At 45.6% G+C, this 21,327-nt stretch overlaps 1 protein-coding gene across 4 annotated transcripts in view; it reads left to right on the top strand.

Annotated features, from left to right (window-relative positions):
* The window catches only part of CCDC187 (coiled-coil domain containing 187), a 289,883-nt gene that overhangs the window by 24,470 nt on the left and 244,086 nt on the right, over nt 1–21,327 (top strand). For 2 of the 4 annotated variants that reach the window (XM_069241620.1, XM_069241621.1), the window contains exons 3-4: nt 3,838–3,881; nt 12,729–12,828. The exons of 1 other annotated variant lie outside the window; for it this stretch is intronic. In XM_069241620.1, the coding sequence (XP_069097721.1) occupies nt 3,838–3,881; nt 12,729–12,828 (144 nt within the window). The remainder of the gene's footprint in view (nt 1–3,837; nt 3,882–12,728; nt 12,829–21,327) is intronic. One more of the 4 variants, XM_069241622.1, reaches the window with a different exon arrangement.

Consider the following 21,327-nt stretch of genomic DNA (forward strand, 5'->3'; position numbering starts at 1 on the left):
CCTAAAGACTCACAGAATCCCATTCCTAAAGACTCAAAGAATCCCGTTCCTAAAGACTCAAAAAATCCATTCATAAAGACTCACAGGGTCCAGTTTCTAAACACTCACAGAATCCCTTTCCTAGAGACCCAGAGACCCGTTCCTACAAATCCACAGACTCCAGTTCTCAAAGACTCTCATAGACCTGCTCCTAAAGACTCAAAGAATTCCGTTCCTAAAAACCCACAGAATCCCGTTCCTAAAGCCTCACAGAATCACATTCCTAAAGAATCACAGAATCCCATTCCTAAAGACTCAAAAAATCCATTCATAAAGACTCACAGGGTCCAGTTCCTAAACACTCGGAGAATCCCGTTCCTAGAGACCCATAGAATCCCGTTCCTGAATTTTTGCAGAATCCCGTTCCTAAAGACTCAAAGAATCCCATTCATAAAGACTCACCGAATCTGTTCCTGAAGAGTCACTGAGCCCCGTTCTTAAAGACTCACAGAATCCCTTTCCTAGAGACCCATAGAGACCCGTTCCTACAAATTCACAGACTCCAGTTCTCAAAGACTCTCATAGACCTGCTCCTAAAGACTGAAAGAATTCCGTTCCTAGAGACCCAAAGGATCATGTTTCTAAAAACCCAGAGAATCCCGTTCCTAAAGCCTCACAGAATCACATTCCTAACGAATCACAGAATCCCGTTCCTAAAGACTCACAGAGTCCCGTTCCTAAAGAGTGTCAGAATCTCGTTCCTAAAGACTCACAGACTCCATTTCCTAAATACTCACAGAGTCCCGTTCCTAAAGAGTGTCAGAATCTCATTCCTAAAGAGTCACAGACTCCCTTTCCTAAATACTCACAGACTCCCGTTCTTAAAGACTCACTGAGTCCCGTTCTTAAAGACTTACAGAATCCCGTTCCTAGAGTGTCAGAATCCCATTCCTAAAGACCCAGAGTCCCGTTCCTAAAGAGTGTCAGAGTCCCGTTCCTAAAGACTCACAGAGTCCCGTTCTTAAAGACTCACAGAATCTCGTTCCTAAAGACTCACAGAGTCCCGTTCCAAAAGACTCACAGATTCCCGTTCCTAAAGACTCACAGAGTCCCGTTCTTAAAGACTCACAGATCCCGTTCCTAAAGACTCACAGATTCCCGTTCTTAAAGACTCACAGATTCCCGTTCTTAAAGACTCACAGAATCCCGTTCCAAAAGACTCACAGATCCCGTTCCAAAAGACTCACAGATCCCGTTCCAAAAGACTCACAGATCCCGTTCCTAAAGACTCACAGATTCCCGTTCTTAAAGACTCACAGATTCCCGTTCTTAAAGACTCACAGAATCCCGTTCCAAAAGACTCACAGATCCCGTTCCAAAAGACTCACAGATCCCGTTCCTAAAGACTCACAGACTCCCTTTCCTAAAGACTCACAGAGTCCCGTTCCTAAAGAGTGTCAGAATCTCTTTCCTAAAGGCTCACAGACTCCCTTTCCTAAAGACTCACAGAGTCCCGTTCCTAAAGAGTGTCAGAGTCCCATTCCTAAAGACTCACAGAGTCCCGTTCTTAAAGACTCACAGAATCTCGTTCCTAAAGACTCACAGATCCCGTTCCAAAAGACTCACAGATCCCGTTCCAAAAGACTCACAGATCCCGTTCCAAAAGACTCACAGATCCCGTTCCTAAAGACTCAGAGATTCCCGTTCTTAAAGACTTACAGAGTCCCGTTCTTAAAGACTTACAGAGTCCCGTTCTTAAAGACTTACAGAATCCCGTTCCTAAAGACTCACAGATCCCGTTCCTAAAGACTTACAGAATCCCGTTCCTAAAGACTCACAGATCCCGTTCCTAAAGACTTACAGAGTCCCGTTCCTAAAGACTCACAGATCCCGTTCCTAAAGACTCAGAGATTCCTGTTCTTAAAGACTCACAGAATCCCGTTCCTAGAAACTCTCAGAATCCCGTTTCTAAAGACTCACGGAATCCTGTTCCTGAAAACTCACAGAACGTAGTTCATCAGGACTCACAGACTCCCGTCTGAGACTGAGTCCTGTTCCTATAGGCTGACAGAATGTCGTACCTAAAAGTTCACAGAACCCCACTATTACAGATGCACATAGTCATATTCTTAAAAAATGCACAGAATCTTGACTGACGAAATCCAATCCTATAGACTGTTGGGATCTCATCGTAAAGATTCACTGAATTCCATTTCTAGAAAACCACAGGTACCCGAGGGGAAACTGAAAGGAGGTTAGGGGTGCGTCATGACCCATTACTTTCCCCCTCATGAGTGATGGTCTCAGCCCAGAGGGAACAATAGTAATGAGAAAAGTGCTGTGGGTGTGGCTGTACAGGCCACCCATGCATCAGGTGCAGTCACAGATCACTTATATCTGTAGGAATCTGTTCTGATCTCACTGGAACGGAGCGTGCACCCCTCTCCATATCTCACTAGGTACAGCCCTCTGTTTCCACATTGTGCACACATTTCTGTTTAACCGGATATAGGCACGTTTCCCTTTCTCCAGCAGTATGGACTGGGTGACTATGTATAAACATATATTTATGTGTGTCAGTAAATGGACCAAGCACGTGGACACGTCTTTAACCAGACATATGCATGTGTGTTTGTCTTCAGCACCATGGACAGTGGATACGCACCCATCTGTAAACTGGACCAGAATCCATTCTCGTTAGCACCAAGGAACAGATCCGCGTATTTATATATCACCGGGTATACGCACCTCTCTGTCATCAGCACCATGGACAGTGGATACGCACCCATCAGTAAACTGGACTAGGATCCATTCTCGTTAGCACCAAGGAACAGATCCATGTATTTATATATCACCGGGTATACGCACCTCTCTGTCATCAGCACCATGGACAGGGGCATACGCCCATCTTTCTATCCGAGCAGGTCCAATTCTCTATTCCCACTTTGGCTCGTGCATGTAGACGTCTTTGTCTGGTCAGATCTATTTATTTGTACCTATCTGCAGGACCGTGGAAAGCTAAGGGACACTCCTCGCAACATTTTAACATATATATGTATGTGTGTCCCTAAAAGTTCAGGTGAATGCACTCAGCTCTGTGTGAGTGTGCGTGCGTGCGCGCGCGCGCCTTCAGAACCATGGACAGGGCACATTGGCATAGTATTTATAGAGCTGAGAATAGTAGAGTGCTGGATGCATAGCTCTAGGTTGTGTAGGAAGAGTGATGGTAAATGACGGAAACACCCATTGCCTTTGCAGTTTTGTAGCACATTACGACCGCCGGTGTGGACCGGAAGTGCTGTTACTTCAAATGCATGCAGGGTGCACGCGACGCCGGACGTGCAGAAAGTTCATGTAGCCTATCAGAGGAAGAAAGTTTATCTAGCATTTCTGGGACTGTGCTTCAGCCGTACTGCTGCGAGGCGTGGAAGTGCAGAGCGGCATTCCCGCGTCGGGGGGTGTGAGTGGGGAAGGCGCGTGGGATGGTACTTCCATAGAGTGATAGAGTGGTGGTATGGCGTGTCGTGGCACACTTGTGTACTTCTCTACGTGTGTGAGAGCTTTAACGCATGCAGTTCAGAGAAATGAAACCAGATACACGATCCATATATTGATTTATTCTATATATGTATTTTATATAGTGTGAACTGTTGCCTCGCGGTTACTTCCGAGAGCCAGCTTTAGCCCCATTCAGTAGAGAGGAGCATCAGGGCGGAAGGCTGAGGGGGCGGCAGAACAAAAGAGACGTCTATGGTACCAATAGTTTAAAAGCAGGGGAACTATTTAACGTCTATATTAACGTGATGCAAAGTTTAACCGGTATATTCGTATTACATTCTGTACACATTTTCCCCCCAGATGTTTCTCTGGCCTGGGACAGTCTGCATCGAGCCAAGCGAGTGGTGAGTGCGTTTAGTGAACTCGTGGAAGTGACATTTATTATTTGTTTTTTCTCATAGCATTCTATGTTGGGATGGCTCAGTGGGTAATATGGTCGCAATTTTTCAGTCAGTCGAACGCTCACCAAGGTTGAATCCCGACAACGTTGGCTCGGGATTTTATTCTTCGAGGGTTGATAAATTGAGTATCATTATTTTGAATAATTGTGACACGTTACTGTAAAGTACTTCGAGCTGATAATAATGCAACAATAAGCAATTTATAAAAAGTTATTCACAAATACTCGTGCACTTACATCCGATCGCCAGAAATACCGAGCAACATTTTCTGCATGTTTTAGTCATTGGCCCAGCAAGTGTTTTGATTGGCTGCGGCTCCTTCGCATTCCAATCTCTGACGCTAGAATGCATTTCATTACCTGCAGCAGCCACGCCTGTGCATGGACCGGAACATTACAGGAGTTTAACACACGAGCAGCTCCGTGTCTTGCAAATGGAACAAACGAGGTCAGAAGAGCATTGGGTCAGGACTTGAGCGCAGCAGCCTCAGACCTGGAGCACTGTTTACCAGAGTATTAAACGCTGATTTATTCATGAGAGTCAAAAAGTGCAGCAGTGTTGTGCCAGGACAAGTGCAGTGCCTGCCAGTCACCTCTACAGTTATAACATGCCCAGAAACCCTCAGAGTCTTGATCAGTTCATTTACCTTTCAATCCTCAGCTCTGTGTGCGGCCCTGCCTGCACCTCCTCGGTTCCCTCCCTCCTTCCTTCATTCAGTGATGCTGAGAAATCCAGTGCAAAATGTGTATACACTTCCTTGCGTGCTGCACTTTACATGTGCCCTTGACGGTGGTCTCTAGACCTGCGCACCCTCTGTGACATTGTCTGTACCCAGCACCAGTGGTTCCCAACCTTTTGACTTCCGTGAACCCCCACTTTATCATTACTGGAACCCGTGGACCCCTATTGAATCATTATTGAAATCTGGACCCCCCCACTGAGTTATTACTGAAAGCTGGGGACCCCCACTGAGTCATTACTGAAAGCTGGGGACCTAATCTGATAATATTATTTAATTTTCTAAGCAGTCGGGTACCCCCTGAGGAGGCTTTGCGGACCCCCGGGGGTCCCCGGACCACAGTTTGGGAACCACTGCCCTACACGGTTTCTTTAAAGTGGTAGGACACCTTCACCATGCACACTCGCTTTAACTGGTTCTGCAACCTACACTGTCTCTTAAGGTATGCAGTTCCCTGCTTGCTTTCCTTTAGGTGGTCTGTGTAAGAAATGGGGTTAAAGGTTGAGGAAGGTGAAAGCCTAATCAACCAGCAACTGCAATTCTTGTCACAATGAAACACAAGCAAACCCCAAATGAACCTGTTCTGAACCTTCTGGTACCTTTGCACAAAATCAGTCAGGCTTAACTTAGAGGCAATGTGGAAAGATTTTATGCAACACGCAAACAGTAATCAAGTGAAAACACAACACAAGAAAAAACTCCTACACCGATTTTGAAAAATAGAGTAAACTTGAATAAATTATTTGAGACCATTGAAAGGTTTAGTTAAAAATAGCTCCAAAAGGCACAAAATGGCAACTGAGGGTATCTGGTTGTACTGGACTGGGGCAAAGTCACAAGTTCAGGCCGACTGTGATGGAGCATAGGTGTCAGAGTCAATAGATCCTCAGGGTCTGTGCACGTTCCCAACACTTCCACCACAAGACAGCTCCAATACTCTGATTAGATTTGTCACAGAGTCTAAGAGAGTCCAAGTGGGGAAAAGGGGATTAGGAAGGGAACAGCTGGGAAGGAGACCTGTAGAAAGCAAAAGGTTAAAACACCACATCAAAATTACATCTTATGAAATCAGTACCATGCTACAACTCTAAGCTTTGTCATTTCTGAAAACATGAACAACCCTAGAATAGTCCTAAAACTGACTAGGCTTTAGATGGCCGAATACCTGAGGAGGAAACAAGAAAAGTTCAATAGAACTTTCAGATTCAAGTACTTTCTTTAGCATGAGAATCAGGAAACATTCTGAGCAATTTCTAAACAATCATATGAATCTCCATTTAAGAATACATATCAGGAACACACAGCATTACATCTAGAACTCTGGTCTTGTTGTGTTCTTCTCAAAAACATTGGAAAGTGAATTGCGCACATTGCAGGTTTTTATATGTGTATTAAACACCATAAAGGATTGTGCACCATGAAATCACACAATGTAGAATCAAGGAATAAATCACGCGACTTGTCAACTCGAAATGCTACCAAGGAAATGTCTTAGAATGGTAGCGCACAGTAATTTACATTATTTATACATGAGAAAAGAATTGCGCGTCTTGCCGATTCGAACGCCACCATGACACTGCCGAGAAATGGTAGCGGGCAATGAATATCATGAATTAACCACAAAGAAAGAATCGCGCATCTTGCCGATTCGAATGCCACCATGAAAATGCCAAGGATTGGTAGCGCACCATGAATAACATGAAAAGCACTCAAGGAAAGAATCGCGCGTCTTGCCGATTCAAATGCCACCATTAAAATGCCTCGGAAATGGTAGCGTACAATGAATATCAAGAATCACACACAAGGAAAGAATCGCGCGTGTTGCTGATTCGAATGCCACTGTGAAACTGCCAAGAAATGGTAAGCACAATGAATAACATGAAAAGCACTCAAGGAAAGAATCGCGCGTCTTGCCGATTCAAATGTCACCATGAAAATGCTTCGGAAATGGTAGCGTACAATGAATACCAAGAATTTCACACAAGGATAGAATCGCGCATGTTGCCGATTCGAATGTCACCATGAAACTGCCAAGAAAATGGTAGCGTACAGTGAATATCAAGAATTACACACTAGGAAAGAATCGCACACGTTGCCGATTCGAATGCTACCATGAAACTGTCAAGGAATGGTAGCGCACAATGAATAACATGAATTAATCTCAAGGAAGGAATTGCGCATCTTGCCGATTCGAATGCGTGCATACAAATGCCATGAAAAGTCTGAATACACAATTACACGTGCATGAGCAAAATGTTATTAACATCAGGAATTAGACCCAAGAATTAGAGCGTCATTGAATACGGGGTCGGGGGCCCAGCCCAACCTCAGCCTTACCGCCCTGACCAAGAATCACCACTGAAGAATAAAGCACAGAGGCCTGGAAGGTCAAGGTAGGCCACCGGAACAGGAGCTCAGGAAATTGTTGCTGCTCTGCACTGGGACCTCTGAATAGTGAGCACGTGGAGCTGGGCTGACTCCCTTTTATAGAGTCTTGGCCCAGCCCACAACCACACCCAGGCATGCTGCAGGGAAAGCTTCTAGAAGGCCCTGGAAAGGGACCACACCCTGACTCACTCTGAAAGCCTGCAGCAATACATTGCAAATGAACAGTATTTATAAGCACCTTAAGAATGAATCTTCTGGATTGAATTCTGCAATGCAAAAGGTTAAACAATAACACATCATCACAATGCATAAATTACATTATCTTGAGAGTGTTGGGTTTTTGCATTCTAGACGCCCGTAGAGCGTGCACTGTCCTGGTGTTGACAATAGGCCAGACTCCGGAACATGTTTGGCCCACTGAGGATTGTACTTTATGTGTGGGGTGTGCCGTCTGCGTGATGTTCCTTTGCGAGGCTTCACATTGTCTGGCGTCAGTTCCCAGGAGCTGCGCGGCAAGGCATTGCTGTCCTTGGTGTCGCTCGCTCTATGTTTGTTCCAATGAAGCTGACACCTGTGTGCCAACAATTTGAGGGACTGTGTGTAGCTCAGTGTTGATTCTGATGAGGCTGGCAGCTGTGCTGTGAGGCTTTGCGGGGCTTCGCCTCGCTCGGCATCGGTTGTGATGAATCTTGCAGCTGTGCGTTGAGGCTATGCGGTGCTTCTTATCGCTTCACGTCTAATTTAGTGGAACCTTCAATTAGGCCAGGAGGAGCTGTCTCAGATGCCAGCCAAGGTCCCAGGACTTGGGGAAGCACCACTTGGGATCAGGAACTCACTCTTGCTGAGTCCAGCAGGGCTTAGGCAGGTCCAGTTACAGGTCGAGGCAGGTCCCGTGCAGCACGTCAGCTAGGCAGTTGCCGGGAGGACCCAGGAAACTTGTTATGCCCCTGCAGCTCACACAGGAGGTCAGTCAACCGACCCTTGCAGTCACTCATCCTGAGATGAAGAGAGTGGTTTTTCACAGGAATATAGCCGTAGGAAAGGGAGCTACAGACCCCCCTCTGCCTCGGCCAGATCAGAAGAGGTGCCCCATCCCTGAACGTGCCTGGTACTGTAGCCCAGCACGGAGGGCTTGAAAAGGTTCTGTCTCTGCTCGCAGCAGCCATAAGGGATGAAAGTTTGTGGACACACGTTCATTCTGGGAATCAGAAAGAAAAAGCATCATTCTCTTAAGGTGTGCCATCTTAGGTATGCAAAAACGCATGTGGATTAGTGTGGGCATGTCATACTGATCTCAAGCACACAACTGCACTCTGACGTTGATGGGAGTGGGGAAGGAGGCTAAGGGCCTGAATTTAGAATTTGGCGCACGGATACTCGGTCACAACGGTGACGAGTGTCCCATATGCAACACAATGGGATTTAGATTTCAGCGGACGGGATATCTGTCACCGTTGTGACAGAATAACCTGTCCCTAGAGTTGTAACTCAGGCCCCGAGTCTTCAATATAGCAACACATTCCTCCTGACTGCAATTCTCCCGTCTTTGATGCTGCCAGAGAACAATAAATGCCATAATTATCTAATTATCTAGGACATGTCAGCATCAGCAGGGTGTGTGTCTGACCTAAAGAGAAGGCTCCAGTGTGTGGGTAAGAGAACAGGCTACCCCAAGCAGCTTGATAAATAAAAAACACAGATCACACATGCATGCAGGGTAAACACCATTTCTGTGAAAGCACAGCGCCTTTGCCAAACGCAAAGCTGTACTTGGGTGAACCAACATCTGGAAGGAGCCACCATCGCACTCTGTAGTACTCCAGAAAGCTTTTCTTTATCACATAAGGTCTGACAACAGCTGTACTGTCAAACAGGACCTAACAACTGAACAAAAATAATGTTAGACCTTAAATATGGGGTTAAAAAAAATAAAACCCCCTAGACCATAATATTAATTTGCCTACGTCTGTGCAGGCAGATGGGTATACGCACCTTCTACAGAGATTGTGTGTAACCTGTGGGACACTGGGGGGACCTCTCACCATTTTATCTTTCACAAAAGTGATAAAAACGTGTCACTAAATTGACTTGTAGGCACTCTTGTTATTTGCACTTCTAAAATATTCTTTAGAAAGCCTACATAAAACGAGTTATGATATATTTGTTTAATGAAAAAAGGCCGAGGTCTCAGAAGAGGTTACCACATTGACTGCCCATGTGTCTGCTCACTCCTGATTCGGACAGTTACTCCAGTGTTTGCACCGATCGTGCATGCACAGAGGGGTGAGTAACGTGACTGGTGTCAATGACCTACATATGTCATAAGGGCATATTTTGTACACTTTTTAATGTTAATTCTATACAGGACAGGCAAGCGGCTAGATTTGCAGTTGGAGTACATTACAGCGCTTAAAAAATAACAGATTTCAAAAGTATTACAAGGCACCCGTTACTGTGTTTTTTTCATTAAAAGAGCACTATACAAATATAATGACTATTCCTGACTAATGCGGGGATTATATTTGTTGAATACTAGTGATCAAACAGAATTACCAATAATCTCGCATCTCACAATTCTATCTTTTTTGTGTGTATTTTAGTACTTTTTGAATTATTGTGAGTTGTAGCTACAGAACACACATGAGTCACGTGTGTGCCTCAAACCCCCTTGTCCCAGGTATTTAATGCCATTTGCGGTTATCTTCACATGATAATCAACCAGGAGGGGAGAGTACTCTGCAAGTATCACCATCATTTCAGACAATATTAACTGTTATACACTTAAGCAATTACATTTTTTAGACTAGTGAATGTGCATTAAAATGTACACCACGTTACCATGGCAAGCAGCAGTGCATAATATCACTTTTCAGCCTTTCACTTAGGGAAATCCCAAAACACTCAAGGATAGTGTAACATCCAAAGTCCGGCAAAATATAGGGGCATATTTAAGAGCCCCTAGCGCCTCCTTGCGCCACATTTGTTTCATTTTTTTTTTAGCAAATGTGGCCCAACGTGGCCAAAAATGTTGCCCAATATTTACAAAGTGTTGCAATGCTTGCATTGTGCCACTTTATAACCCCTTGCGCCACATTATGCCTGAGCCAGGCATAATATATGCAAGGGGGGGGCGTTCCTACACGAGGTGGGGCCGTAAAAATGGCTCAAAGGAATCTATGAGATCCCTTTTCGCCATTTTTAGTGGCCTTTTTTAACACCTGCTAACTGCAGGTGTTAAACAGAGGCTCCTATTGAATACAATAGGCCTCTGGGTGCTTTGCAGAATTAGCGTCATCATTATTGATGCTAATCCTGGAAAGCGCCAGACTAGAGTCAAAACTGATGACGCTAGTTATCCTAACTACCACTATGGTGTACTGTATTTTAAATGCGATGCTACCATGGTGGTGTTAGGCGGGTCCTAAGGGGCGCAAGAAAAGTTTCGCTGCACTATGTGCAGCGACACTTTTCATAAATCTGCCCCATAGTTTGAAATCAGTGGTAAAGGGATAATTTTAATCTGAAACCTAATTTTTCACTCTTTAATGTTAGCTAGGGCATCACAGCACCTCTGAATCCAACATTTGGGGCCAGATGTAGGTAGGTTTCCTTTTGCGAGTCCCAGCAACTCGCAATTTGCAACTCGCAAAAGGAAATGCAGAAAGGTGTCTCAGACACCTTCTGCGACTCGCTATGGGGTCGCAAAGACCCACCTCATGAATATTTATGAGGTGGGTCGCAGTTTCCGACCCCATCGCGAGTCTAGGCACTCACGGGGATGTTGGCCTGCTGGAGACAGCAGACCACCATGTCCGTGACTGCTTTCAAATAAACAGTTTTTTTTTTTCTCTTTGCAGCCCGTTTTCCTTAAAGGAAACGAGCTGCAAATAGAAAAAATACCGAAACCTTTTTGTTTCGGTTTTTTTCAGAGTAGGCAACGGTCCATAGGACCACTGCCTGCTCTGAAAAAATAATTTTCTGAGCATTCACAAAGGGGAAGGGGTCCCATGGGGACCCCTTCCCATTTGCGAATGAGTTACCATCCACTTCAAGTGGATGGTAACTGCGAGTTGATTTGCGACCGCTTTCGCGGTCACAAATCTACTCTACATCGCGGTGCGAATCGCAAATAGGAAGGGAACACCCCTTCCTATTTGCGAGTCTGAAACACATTTTCCGAGTCGGTACCGACTCGCAAAATTTGTTTCTGCATCGTGTGAGGCCTTTTGCGCCTCGCAAACGGTGTTTTTCGCCGTTTGCGAGGCGCAAAAGGCTACCTACATCTGGCCCTTATTCACTTAAACTACACCCTCTAGCCAAACCACCCATGCATGTGGTAATCTCTGGGCCTGGCTGTGCAGTGTGTGCCATGCAGCCAGTAGCTGTTGGGAACGACCTGTGGCATTGCCCATTTGGTAGTGGGCATGGTTTGCAATGATTCTTTGTACCCAATACCTCTACTTGTAGTACAAAGTGGGCACAGGACATGACCAACTCTTTAGACCGAACATTACAAAAAATATGTAAGCTTTGCTTTTTCAATATGTTAAAATTGTATCTAAAACAGCAATTCTTCCCAAAAATCTTTATTAATTTTTGGGTACTCATCCATACATCTTCTTGCCCCATCCGTACATGTTTACGACCCTCTTAGAGGTAACATGCAGGCGCTGGGCCTGCCATGATGCCATATTTGTCAGAGGTGGCGAACCAGTTAAAGTTTGAGGCTGAGTCGAGTCTGAAGCCTGGCTCGGCCTCGGCTCGAGGTCCCTTTTGAACCAAGAGCCCATAATGAGCCACGCTTTCATGTGCCTTCTGCCTCTCGCCCTCACTCTACTCTTATGCACAGTGGTAAAAACACAGGATTAACGTTATAAGTAACAAGGAGAGACAAATAGATGTCCATTTAGTCACTGATTCCTAGAGTGAAACCAGAAAATCTGAATTAGTCGTGGCTTCCCCACTTAATCAAATTGTGTGACTTTAGGCAAATATTTTCTTTCACCGATCCTCCTTTTAGTTCATCACCTGCAGATAGGTGAGTTCAGTATCCCAACTGTACAAAAACCTATTGTGTTTGACTTAATAGGCTATAATGTTTATCTGTGAGAACCTGGGGCACATACTGGGTTCACATGACAATTGTCTTGCCTCTTAAATCACTAATACCTCTGTCACCTGGGCGAGGTAGGAATGGCTCTCTGTTCGTGTTTATAAATTAACACTTCTCAGTGTAGTGCTATAATGTGACCTATTAATATGTGACATATTAATGTCAAAGCTTCCCCCTCTAAAAGAAATACACTTGTTCAAAATTTTGAAGAGACTTCATCATATTCCCTGTGATGTTATTTGTATGATTTACATGGCAAACTTTGTCTGGGCTCGCTCGTGCGGGGTCTCAGAGCCAAACCAGAATATTGGCTCGGCTCCGCTCGCCCTGTTCATTGGTTGGCCCGCCCACCTCTGTCTGTCAACTTGTCATGATTAACTTTTGTGCCCATGTCACCCTGGATTGGGCAGACAGCCCTGCAGGGCCAGGCACGCCAGTGGCTGTTCAGGCATGGGCTGCCGACCAATCACGAGCGAGCCTCGCTGGAGCAGTGTGATAAAGCCACACGGTAGGTCCGAGGCCCGCCCTAAAGTCTCTCCTGTTTGCCCAGTTCCAGAAGGTGGAGAGCAGAATTGACGCAGAGGGCCGGCGCCGGGCCGAGGCCCTGAGGGTCAGGCGGAAGCTGGAGCTGGACAGAAGTGAACTGGCAGGTGAGTTCTTGGTAATTGGCAAGTGAGTTGTTTGTAAATGACATGCAAGTGCCTTGTATTTGCGACCTTTCCGGTGGCGCACAGCAGCTGTGTTGTGTGCGTACATTTAAGCTAGTTTTACGCTTTAGAAATAAATGGCAAATGATAAGGCTTCAGTGGTTCGTGTTTTTTTGTCTGTCTTTTTTGAAGTATGTCAGATAGTTTGCAATAAATGTTGACAAAGGTGTTTCCCCAAAATTATAATGTTGAAATTGGCCATTATTACAGGGTTGCAACAAACGTATGTGTTTCGTGGGCGTTAAAAAAAAAGGTCTTACCGATCTCTTTGTACGTCAAGGGTGCATGGGGTAGAGGAAGTGAAATTCCATACTCTTTGACCTCCATGATGACATCACAAGTCTGACTCATTGGCCCATCTTTCGCTCTTGAACAGCCCCCTATTTGCTTTTCTTTGACATTGTCATGGCAAGAAGTGGAAACTACTCAACTTGTAAGGACTTCCTTCCATTCCTGCCTCTTTTATCACGACCTCTGACCCCAGGGGTGGAGGGTCGCACATACTCCTAGGATAGAGTCGGCACCCTGCTGGAGAATTCTGGAGGCAAAGACTTGTCCGTGAGACGGGTGCAGCAAGGCGCGGACCGCGCAGCATCTTAACTTGATTCCGACTCTTTGCAGGTTATTTTCTGCTGGTCATAGGTCACCGACCCACCCCTGACTCCAATTACACAAACACTGTATCCATGCACAGCTATAGAAGCCCTCCTCAGGCAGCTGTTTTTTATTAGGGCTGGGTGAAGAATTCCGCTCCCTCAGTGGAGTTTGCAGAGTTTTGCCTACTCAGCGTGGAGTTCCGAAATTTTTCCCTCTCACGGCTCACCAACGTTAAGTTGGTGAGAGAGAGAAATCCCTATGTTGGCAAGCACGAGCAAGATTTCTGAATGTGGGCGGTTGCGGCTGGTCACAACCGCGCACGTTGAGAAAGCTGCTGCTCGCGTTGAGGAAGCTGCCGCTTGAGTACAAAATCTACTTGAGCGGCAGAAAGAAGTTAGCACTCTCTGGTGCTCAGCGTGATGCTGTTGCCACTGATTTTACAGCACAAGAGAAACTCCTGGTGGTGAAAATGAGAGCGAACAGCACGACGTACCAAAACTCCGCAGCACCCGGAACTCCGCGTAGCACAGTGGAGTTTTTCCATCACTTCGTGGAGTTACGGATAGCAGAACTCCGCGAACTCCGCCCACGCCTAGTTTTAATCAACGCAAGAAGGATGAAAAGCTGCACCTACCATGTAGAATGCACTTCACCACTTAGCTAGCTCACTGATGAACTTAAATACAGCGTAGGGGTGCCAGAAAGTAACTGAGCAGGAAATACAGTTTGCGTTACCTTATTACCTTCCAATATACAGAAATAAAAATGTTTTACTTTTGTATACCACTTTTAAGTGACAGCTTTTACATTGCCTGGCTTGTGCAACGGCCCCCGATGGACATATGGTGTTTTCCAAGTTTGTTGGCTGCACCTTTTGTTATTTGTAATCCTACCTCATACTATCCCTGTTTAAAACATTCTACCCCAGTAAACATGATAAAGTATATGTTTTAGGGCGGCAACCTTTTGTTGTGACGGTTAATGTCTGAATGTGGACGTTTTTAGGGTCGAGCGCAAGCCCCTCGCTTGTTGTAATCTCTCTGTGGGCTTTTAACCACGCCCATTCTTGCTATAAATTGTTTGTTGTGCTTGTTTTAAATGCTTCATTTTTATTGGAGCACTTTGTGAAATGTCCCTCCTTTGTGTTCCGAGTTCCCTCCCAGGCGATTTCAGTAAGTGAACATTTCTGTTGGCCATCACACTAGGTCACGCTTCCTCCTGTTACAGTGAGTGATGGCCCCTCCTCCGGTTTCGGTTTCCCTTTAGTCCCAGCCGTGATCCTTTATAGACGTTCACGCAGGGAGCCAATAACTCTTGCACTCAAGGCAGCCGTGACGCTCTGAATCGGCTCGCTTCTGTCAACTGTTTTACTTTTCATTTTCAAATTATGTGGCAAAAAAGTCCAGTTAGTAATTTATTACGCTAATAGCTCTAACTTGAGCACACGCGAGACACATTGCATTACAAATGCTTGTTAGTGTCTGCCACCACAATGGTGGACCTGAGCTCCGTCGGTGAGCATCCATCATGGACCTCGACGAGGCCATACGTTCCCTGGGTTGATTTTCAATAATTACTCGGTACCCACAGCTGAAAACCACCCGTTCTTACTGGGTGGCCCTGATAAACGCCTGGTAAACGCACAAGTGGTCTTGACTATCATAAATGCGCGTCACGACGAAAAAAAAAGTCAGAAACAACCCTAAACTTTAATCTCACAGATAAATGTTTCTGCTCAAAAACCTGTCAGCTCTCAGATTAAAAAAAGAGACCTTGTAGTAGTTATTCAGCAAAAACGAAGACTGGAAACAGTTCGGGTCTAGAACTATTAGTTCCAGTGCAGGTATTTTCACAGAAAAGACAGACAATTTGATGTTCGGGTGCTCCCTTTCACGTGCCAACAAGGACTTTTCAGGGCATTTGTTGCAATTTGGCACCCTCTTGTGGTCATTTGTTTTCTAACACAACTGCTTGCAGTGGGCCTTGCCTACTGCCTACTGTGCGTGTAAGGTAAAGTACCTTAAATCTGTTAAAATAAGCAAAACACAAATTAAAATGTAGAAGTGTTTTATTATCAAAATATGATCAATAATTCAATTTCTTTCTAAATTGATTTGTTCCCCACTGTCAATTAATTCAGTGGCCCACAGATTTGACAAACGAGAATGATCCCTTCCTAAGCATTGTTAACTCACTGCTACTTGTCTTCTGTGCGAAATCTAGAAAGTTTATGATAACTTTGATCTGATAACCATAATTAAAGCAAGAGATAAGATGCTGCTTGTACAAGTGAACACACCTCAGTTCAGGGACTCGCTCTGAAGTTGTTAATGAGTTGAAGCGATGTCATTCTCGGAGATAACTGCAGGCAGTTAAACTTCCGATTTTAATCTCAGTGTCTGTCCACTCCCTCCCTCCAGATGATAGCCTCCTTACTATTTGCATAATTTCTCTCCATGCTTCCCCCATCCATGCATCTCCTTCATCAGCAAGCTATCTGACAGGATGCCGATACATGTACCCCTCAGCCCCCATAAATCCGCCGGCCCAACCCTACACCAGCACCCCAGCTGCTGGGTACCCACCAGCCACGCCTCATCCCTCTACCTCCTTACACACTCACTTCAACCCCACACCCTGTCCCCACCCCTTCCTACCTTAATATCCCACCATGCCTGCTGTATGGTGCTCCATCTCTGAGTAACCAGGTCAGCTCAACATAGATCCTGATGCGTGGATACAAGAGAGACTTCTGGGGGGATGTGTACATTGTTTGAAAGAGATGTTGTTCCTTTTCTTGTTAAGAACATTCCTAATGAATCCAGTGCTTGGGAAGCCTCAGCAGGTCCTAGGATGCTGTCCATTCTCTGCCCTCTGTCCAGTCTGCGCTACAGGGCTAAGGTGATGGTGCGGACTGTAACTGGACAGCTGCAAGGGTTTCACGAAGCCGACATCATGCCACACTGATGCCCTTCATTAAGCCCTGCAGCATCTGTTATCACAGCTATGCTGGATGATCTCAGGTGGATGCTGGTGGTGTTGTGGGTCTTCATTTTCAATCTGTCGCCTGTCTTTGATGCGTCAATCGTCAGATCATCTTAATCGAGCTAAGGGATATTGGAGATTTGGATGTCACATTGATAACCCTTTCTTCTGGAAAAGAGAACGTGCAACTAGCATCCCTGCTACCTGTTCCAAGTTTGAAAATATATTTTGTGATGTACCCCAAGGTTCTGTCCCTTTACCACCTTCCCTAATATCCATCCATCACGTTTGGTGCTTTTAACCCCATCCTTTGGGGTTACATTTTGGCTGGTGCTAACTTCACCCAGGGAAGACTTAGAATCTTGAGAGTTTTATGAAATGTCTACCAGTGACTGAAGAATGGTTGGTGACAACCAACCTAAAGCTAAACATTAGGAAACGTTAGAATGCGGTGGTGGGGAGCCACTCATACACTTGGCCTTCTTCGAGGTGACCTTCCCAAAGGGAAACTGTCCTGCCCGGCAAGAAAGGTAAAGAATGCAGTTCTGTTTCTATTTTTATTTATATACTTATTGGGAGTGTTCACATAAAATGCATCATATTCATACAGGAAAGAACACATCAACCCCTACACAATCCTTCCTAAATCCAAAATCCAAACTATAGTATTAGCACAATCTTTTCAACTCATGCAGGAAAACATAGTCAACTTCACAAAACATCACAGTGGTCCTAGCCCCTCCCACAGCCTCAGATACTTGGAGCATGTGACAGACAGTAATGTATAACAACCCTCCAAACCCTTATCTTCGACATTTTAGTCCCCAGAGTTCGAAGGTTGGGGCCACTGCATACCTCCAAGTTTGCAGGATTACAGCTCTGGCAACCAAAGCAACCAAATACAGCATAAGTTCTGTTTGAGGTTGGCCTGACCATGGTCCCACAAACTGCAGTAGCTCTTAGTTCTTGCATTCTTCGCCTAATGCTGCTCTGTCATGTGCTTCCTTTTCTTTCTATGAAACATATTTGACCAATTATTGGTACTGGTTCTCTCACGAAGTGCTCATGTTCAAAGGATATACATTGGGTTCTCTCATGAAGTGCTCATGTTCAAAGGATATACATTGGGTTCTCTCATGAAGTGCTCATGTTCAAAGGATACACATTGGGTTCTCTCATGGAGTGCTCATGTTCAAAGGATACACATTGGGTTCTCTCATGGAGTGCTCATGTTCAAAGGATACACATTGGGTTCTCTCATGGAGTGCTCATGTTCAAAGGATACACATTGGGTTCTCTCATGGAGTGCTCATGTTCAAAGGATACACATTGGGTTCTCTCATGGAGTGCTCATGTTCAAAGGATACACATTGGGTTCTCTCATGAAGTGCTCCTGTTCAAAGGATACACATTGGGTTCTCTCATGAAGTGCTCATGTTCAAAGGATATACATTGGGTTCTCTCATGAAGTGCTCATGTTCAAAGGATATACTTGGGTTCTCTCATGAAGTGCTCGTGTTCAAAGGATACACATTGGGTTCTCTCATGAAGTGCTCGTGTTCAAAGGATATAGATTGGGTTCTCTCATGGAGTGCTGATGTTCAAAGGATACACATTGGGTTCTCTCATGAAGTGCTCGTGTTCAAAGGATACACATTGGGTTCTCTCATGAAGTACTCATGTTCAAAGGATATAGATTGGGTTCTCTCATGGAGTGCTCATGTTCAAAGGATATAGATTGGGTTCTCTCATGAAGTGCTGATGTTCAAAGGATGCACACTGGGTTCTTTCATGAAGAGCTCATGTTCAAAGGATATACATTGGGTTCTCTCACGAAGTACATTGGGTTCTCTCATGAAGTGCTCATGTTCAAAGGATATACATTGGGTCCTGAGACATTTAATCCAGCAACTAGAAAGAGCCCAAGAAATTGCAGAACGATGACCCTTGACCTACAGAGAAGTTAAAGGTTCAATTTCTTGACTTCCTACAGTGGTTGCACGCGGAGGGTGTAGATTTCAAGGTGTTGTGCAATGCACATCTGGCCTTTAATCAAACCGAACCCTTGTCTGTCGGTGAAACTTATCATCATCCAATCTTTACACTGTTGAGGTCACCCTAAGTCTAGGTTATGCAAGTTCCAAAAATAAAGGGAATAACCACAATTTCCCTTTCTCCTTACAGGAGCCTGTTACATTGAATCCGCAAAATAATCGATGCTACATTTCTTCAACTGGTAAAACCTTTTCTTTTTAAACTTGAACTCGACCCCATGGGTAAAAACATGTATACGAGTTCTGTTCTGTTTGTTATTTTTTTGCAGTCACCGCGGTGAGGCCTTCGGCATTGGTGGTGTGCTAGACAGGCCGCCGTATAACAAGAGGTGTTGAGCCACGAGCAGAAGGATTACAAACAGATGCCCTCACCCTACTTTGGTGCTGGTGCAGTTCTTTATTGTTCGCTTCTCTACTCTGCGGGTCATTACTGTGCGGGGCTCTCGGCACAGATAGCACACTGAGTTGGGACGGGCGGGACTCCTCATACTTGTTCATGGTGGTCTTTTTTTGGGGTGTCTGGTCACTAGAATACTCCCCTTTATTGGTTAATTCTTTTTAAACGGCCGGTTCTGTCCGGCTGAGAGTATAGGCTGGCCCTGTTTGTTGAGTATGAATGCTCTGAGTACTGGTACCTCTCAGTTTTGCACATTTGAGCAGCAGAAAAGCTTGTATAGCAAAGTGGTGGTCCACGGGGCACAAGTCGGGCAAGGTTCTAAGAGTCGGTTGTGGCTCTCTTGCCCCAGCACCCTGTTTGCAGCTGTTGTGTGCCGCGTTGAAGCCATTACTGCAGTGCTCACCTGTTGGAGGACAGTGCATCCCTTGCAGGAGATCACCGCTGCGGCAGTTACCTGTAGGTGGACCATGATCACTTGCGGGAGATCACCGCTGCAATGATCACCTGTAGGAGGACCATGATCCCTTTCAGGAGATCGCTGCTGAAGCAGTCACCTGTAGGTGAACCACGATCACTTGCAGGAGATCACCACTGCAATGATCACCTGTAGGTGGACCATGATCACTTGCGGGAGATCACCACTGCAGCAGTCACCTTTAAGAGGACCGTGATCCCTTGCAGTAGATTGTTGCTGAAGTGGTCACCTGTAGGTGGACCATGATCACTTGTGGGAGATCACCACTGCAATGATCACCTGTAGGCGGACCATGATCCCTTGCAGGAGATCGCTGCTGAAGCAGTCACCTGTAGGGGGACCATGATCACTTGCAGGAGATCACCACTGCAATGATCACCTGTAGGTGGACCATGATCACTTGCGGGAGATCACCACTGCAGCAGTCACCTTTAAGAGGACCGTGATCCCTTGCAGTAGATTGTTGCTGAAGTGGTCACCTGTAGGTGGACCATGATCACTTGTGGGAGATCACCACTGCAATGATCAACTGTAGGCGGACCATGATCCCTTGCAGGAGATCGCTGCTGAAGCAGTCACCTGTAGGGGGACCATGATCACTTGCAGGGGATCACCACTGCAGCGGTCACCTGTTAGTGGACAGTGATCACTTGCAGTAACTCATAGTTGTAGCATTTACTTATAAGACAGAAATCCACCTGCAGAAGTTTCATCACTACAGCTCTCACCTGTGGAAGGACACCGTTCACCTGCAGGAGATCACCGCTGCCATGTCCATCTATAGCTGGAAAGTGATCACTTGCAGCAGATAAGCCATAGGAGGGCAGTATATCACTTGCAAGCGATTACTAGAGCAGCACTCATCTGTAGGAGGACAACGAATCACTTATCTGTGATCGCCCCTGCAGCTTCCACCTATAACTGGAAAGTGATCACTTGCAGCTGATCAACCGCAGGAGGACACTACATCACTTACAGGAGGTTACTCCTGCAGCTCTCATCTGTAGGACAACAATGCATCACTGGCAGGAGATCACTAGTGCTGTGCTCACCTCCTGAAGGGCAGTGCAGTGCTTGAAGGACAGCACCCCTGCAGCACACACCTTTAGGAGGACAGTGCTTCACTTGCAGGAACTCACCTCTGCAGTTGTCACATAAAGCAGGTCAGTCCTACAGTTGCCCTGCTGCAGCTCCTGCCTGTTGGAGAACAGCTCACAACTGCTGGTTTCACCTATAGAAGGATAGGCCATCAGATGAAAGAGATCACAGCTGTAGTGCTCACCTACAGGAGAGTGCATCACTTCCAGGAGATGACTTCTGAAGGGCTTACATGTAGAAGGATAACTTATCACTTGCAGGACATCACAAGTGTTGTACTTACACATAAGAAAGTAGTTACTGCTGCAGATGCTACTTATAGGAGCTATAGGAGAGAGAGCATCACTCATAGAAGATCACTGCTGCAGCACTAGCCTATTGGAGGGCAGGGCACAAATTGTACATCACCACTGCCGTGCTCACATATAGGAGGGCAGTGCATTACTTGCAAGAGATCACTACTGCTTTGGTTCTCTAAAATAGATCGATGCTTCACATGTGGAAGGCCACGACAGCTGCACTCACCTGCAAGATGGTAGCACATTGCTTTTAAGAAATCACTGCTTCACTTACCTATAATGTGTCGCTTGCAGGAGGTCACCACTGGAACAGCCACCTATTCAAGGACAGTGCATCACTTGCAGGAGATCACTGCTGCTATGTTCATCACAAGTACAGTGTGATACTTGCAGGAGATCAACACTCTTCTGCTCACCAATCAGTGGACAGTACATCATTTGCAGGAGATCACCACTGCTTTCCTCCTGCACTGCAGCACTTGCCTGCAGGAAGACAGGTCATCACTTGATGGAAATTTCACATGGATGCCATAGTTA

This window comes from Pleurodeles waltl, chromosome 6, assembly GCF_031143425.1.
Source record: "Pleurodeles waltl isolate 20211129_DDA chromosome 6, aPleWal1.hap1.20221129, whole genome shotgun sequence".
In the NCBI taxonomy this organism is placed as follows: Eukaryota; Metazoa; Chordata; class Amphibia; order Caudata; family Salamandridae; genus Pleurodeles; species Pleurodeles waltl.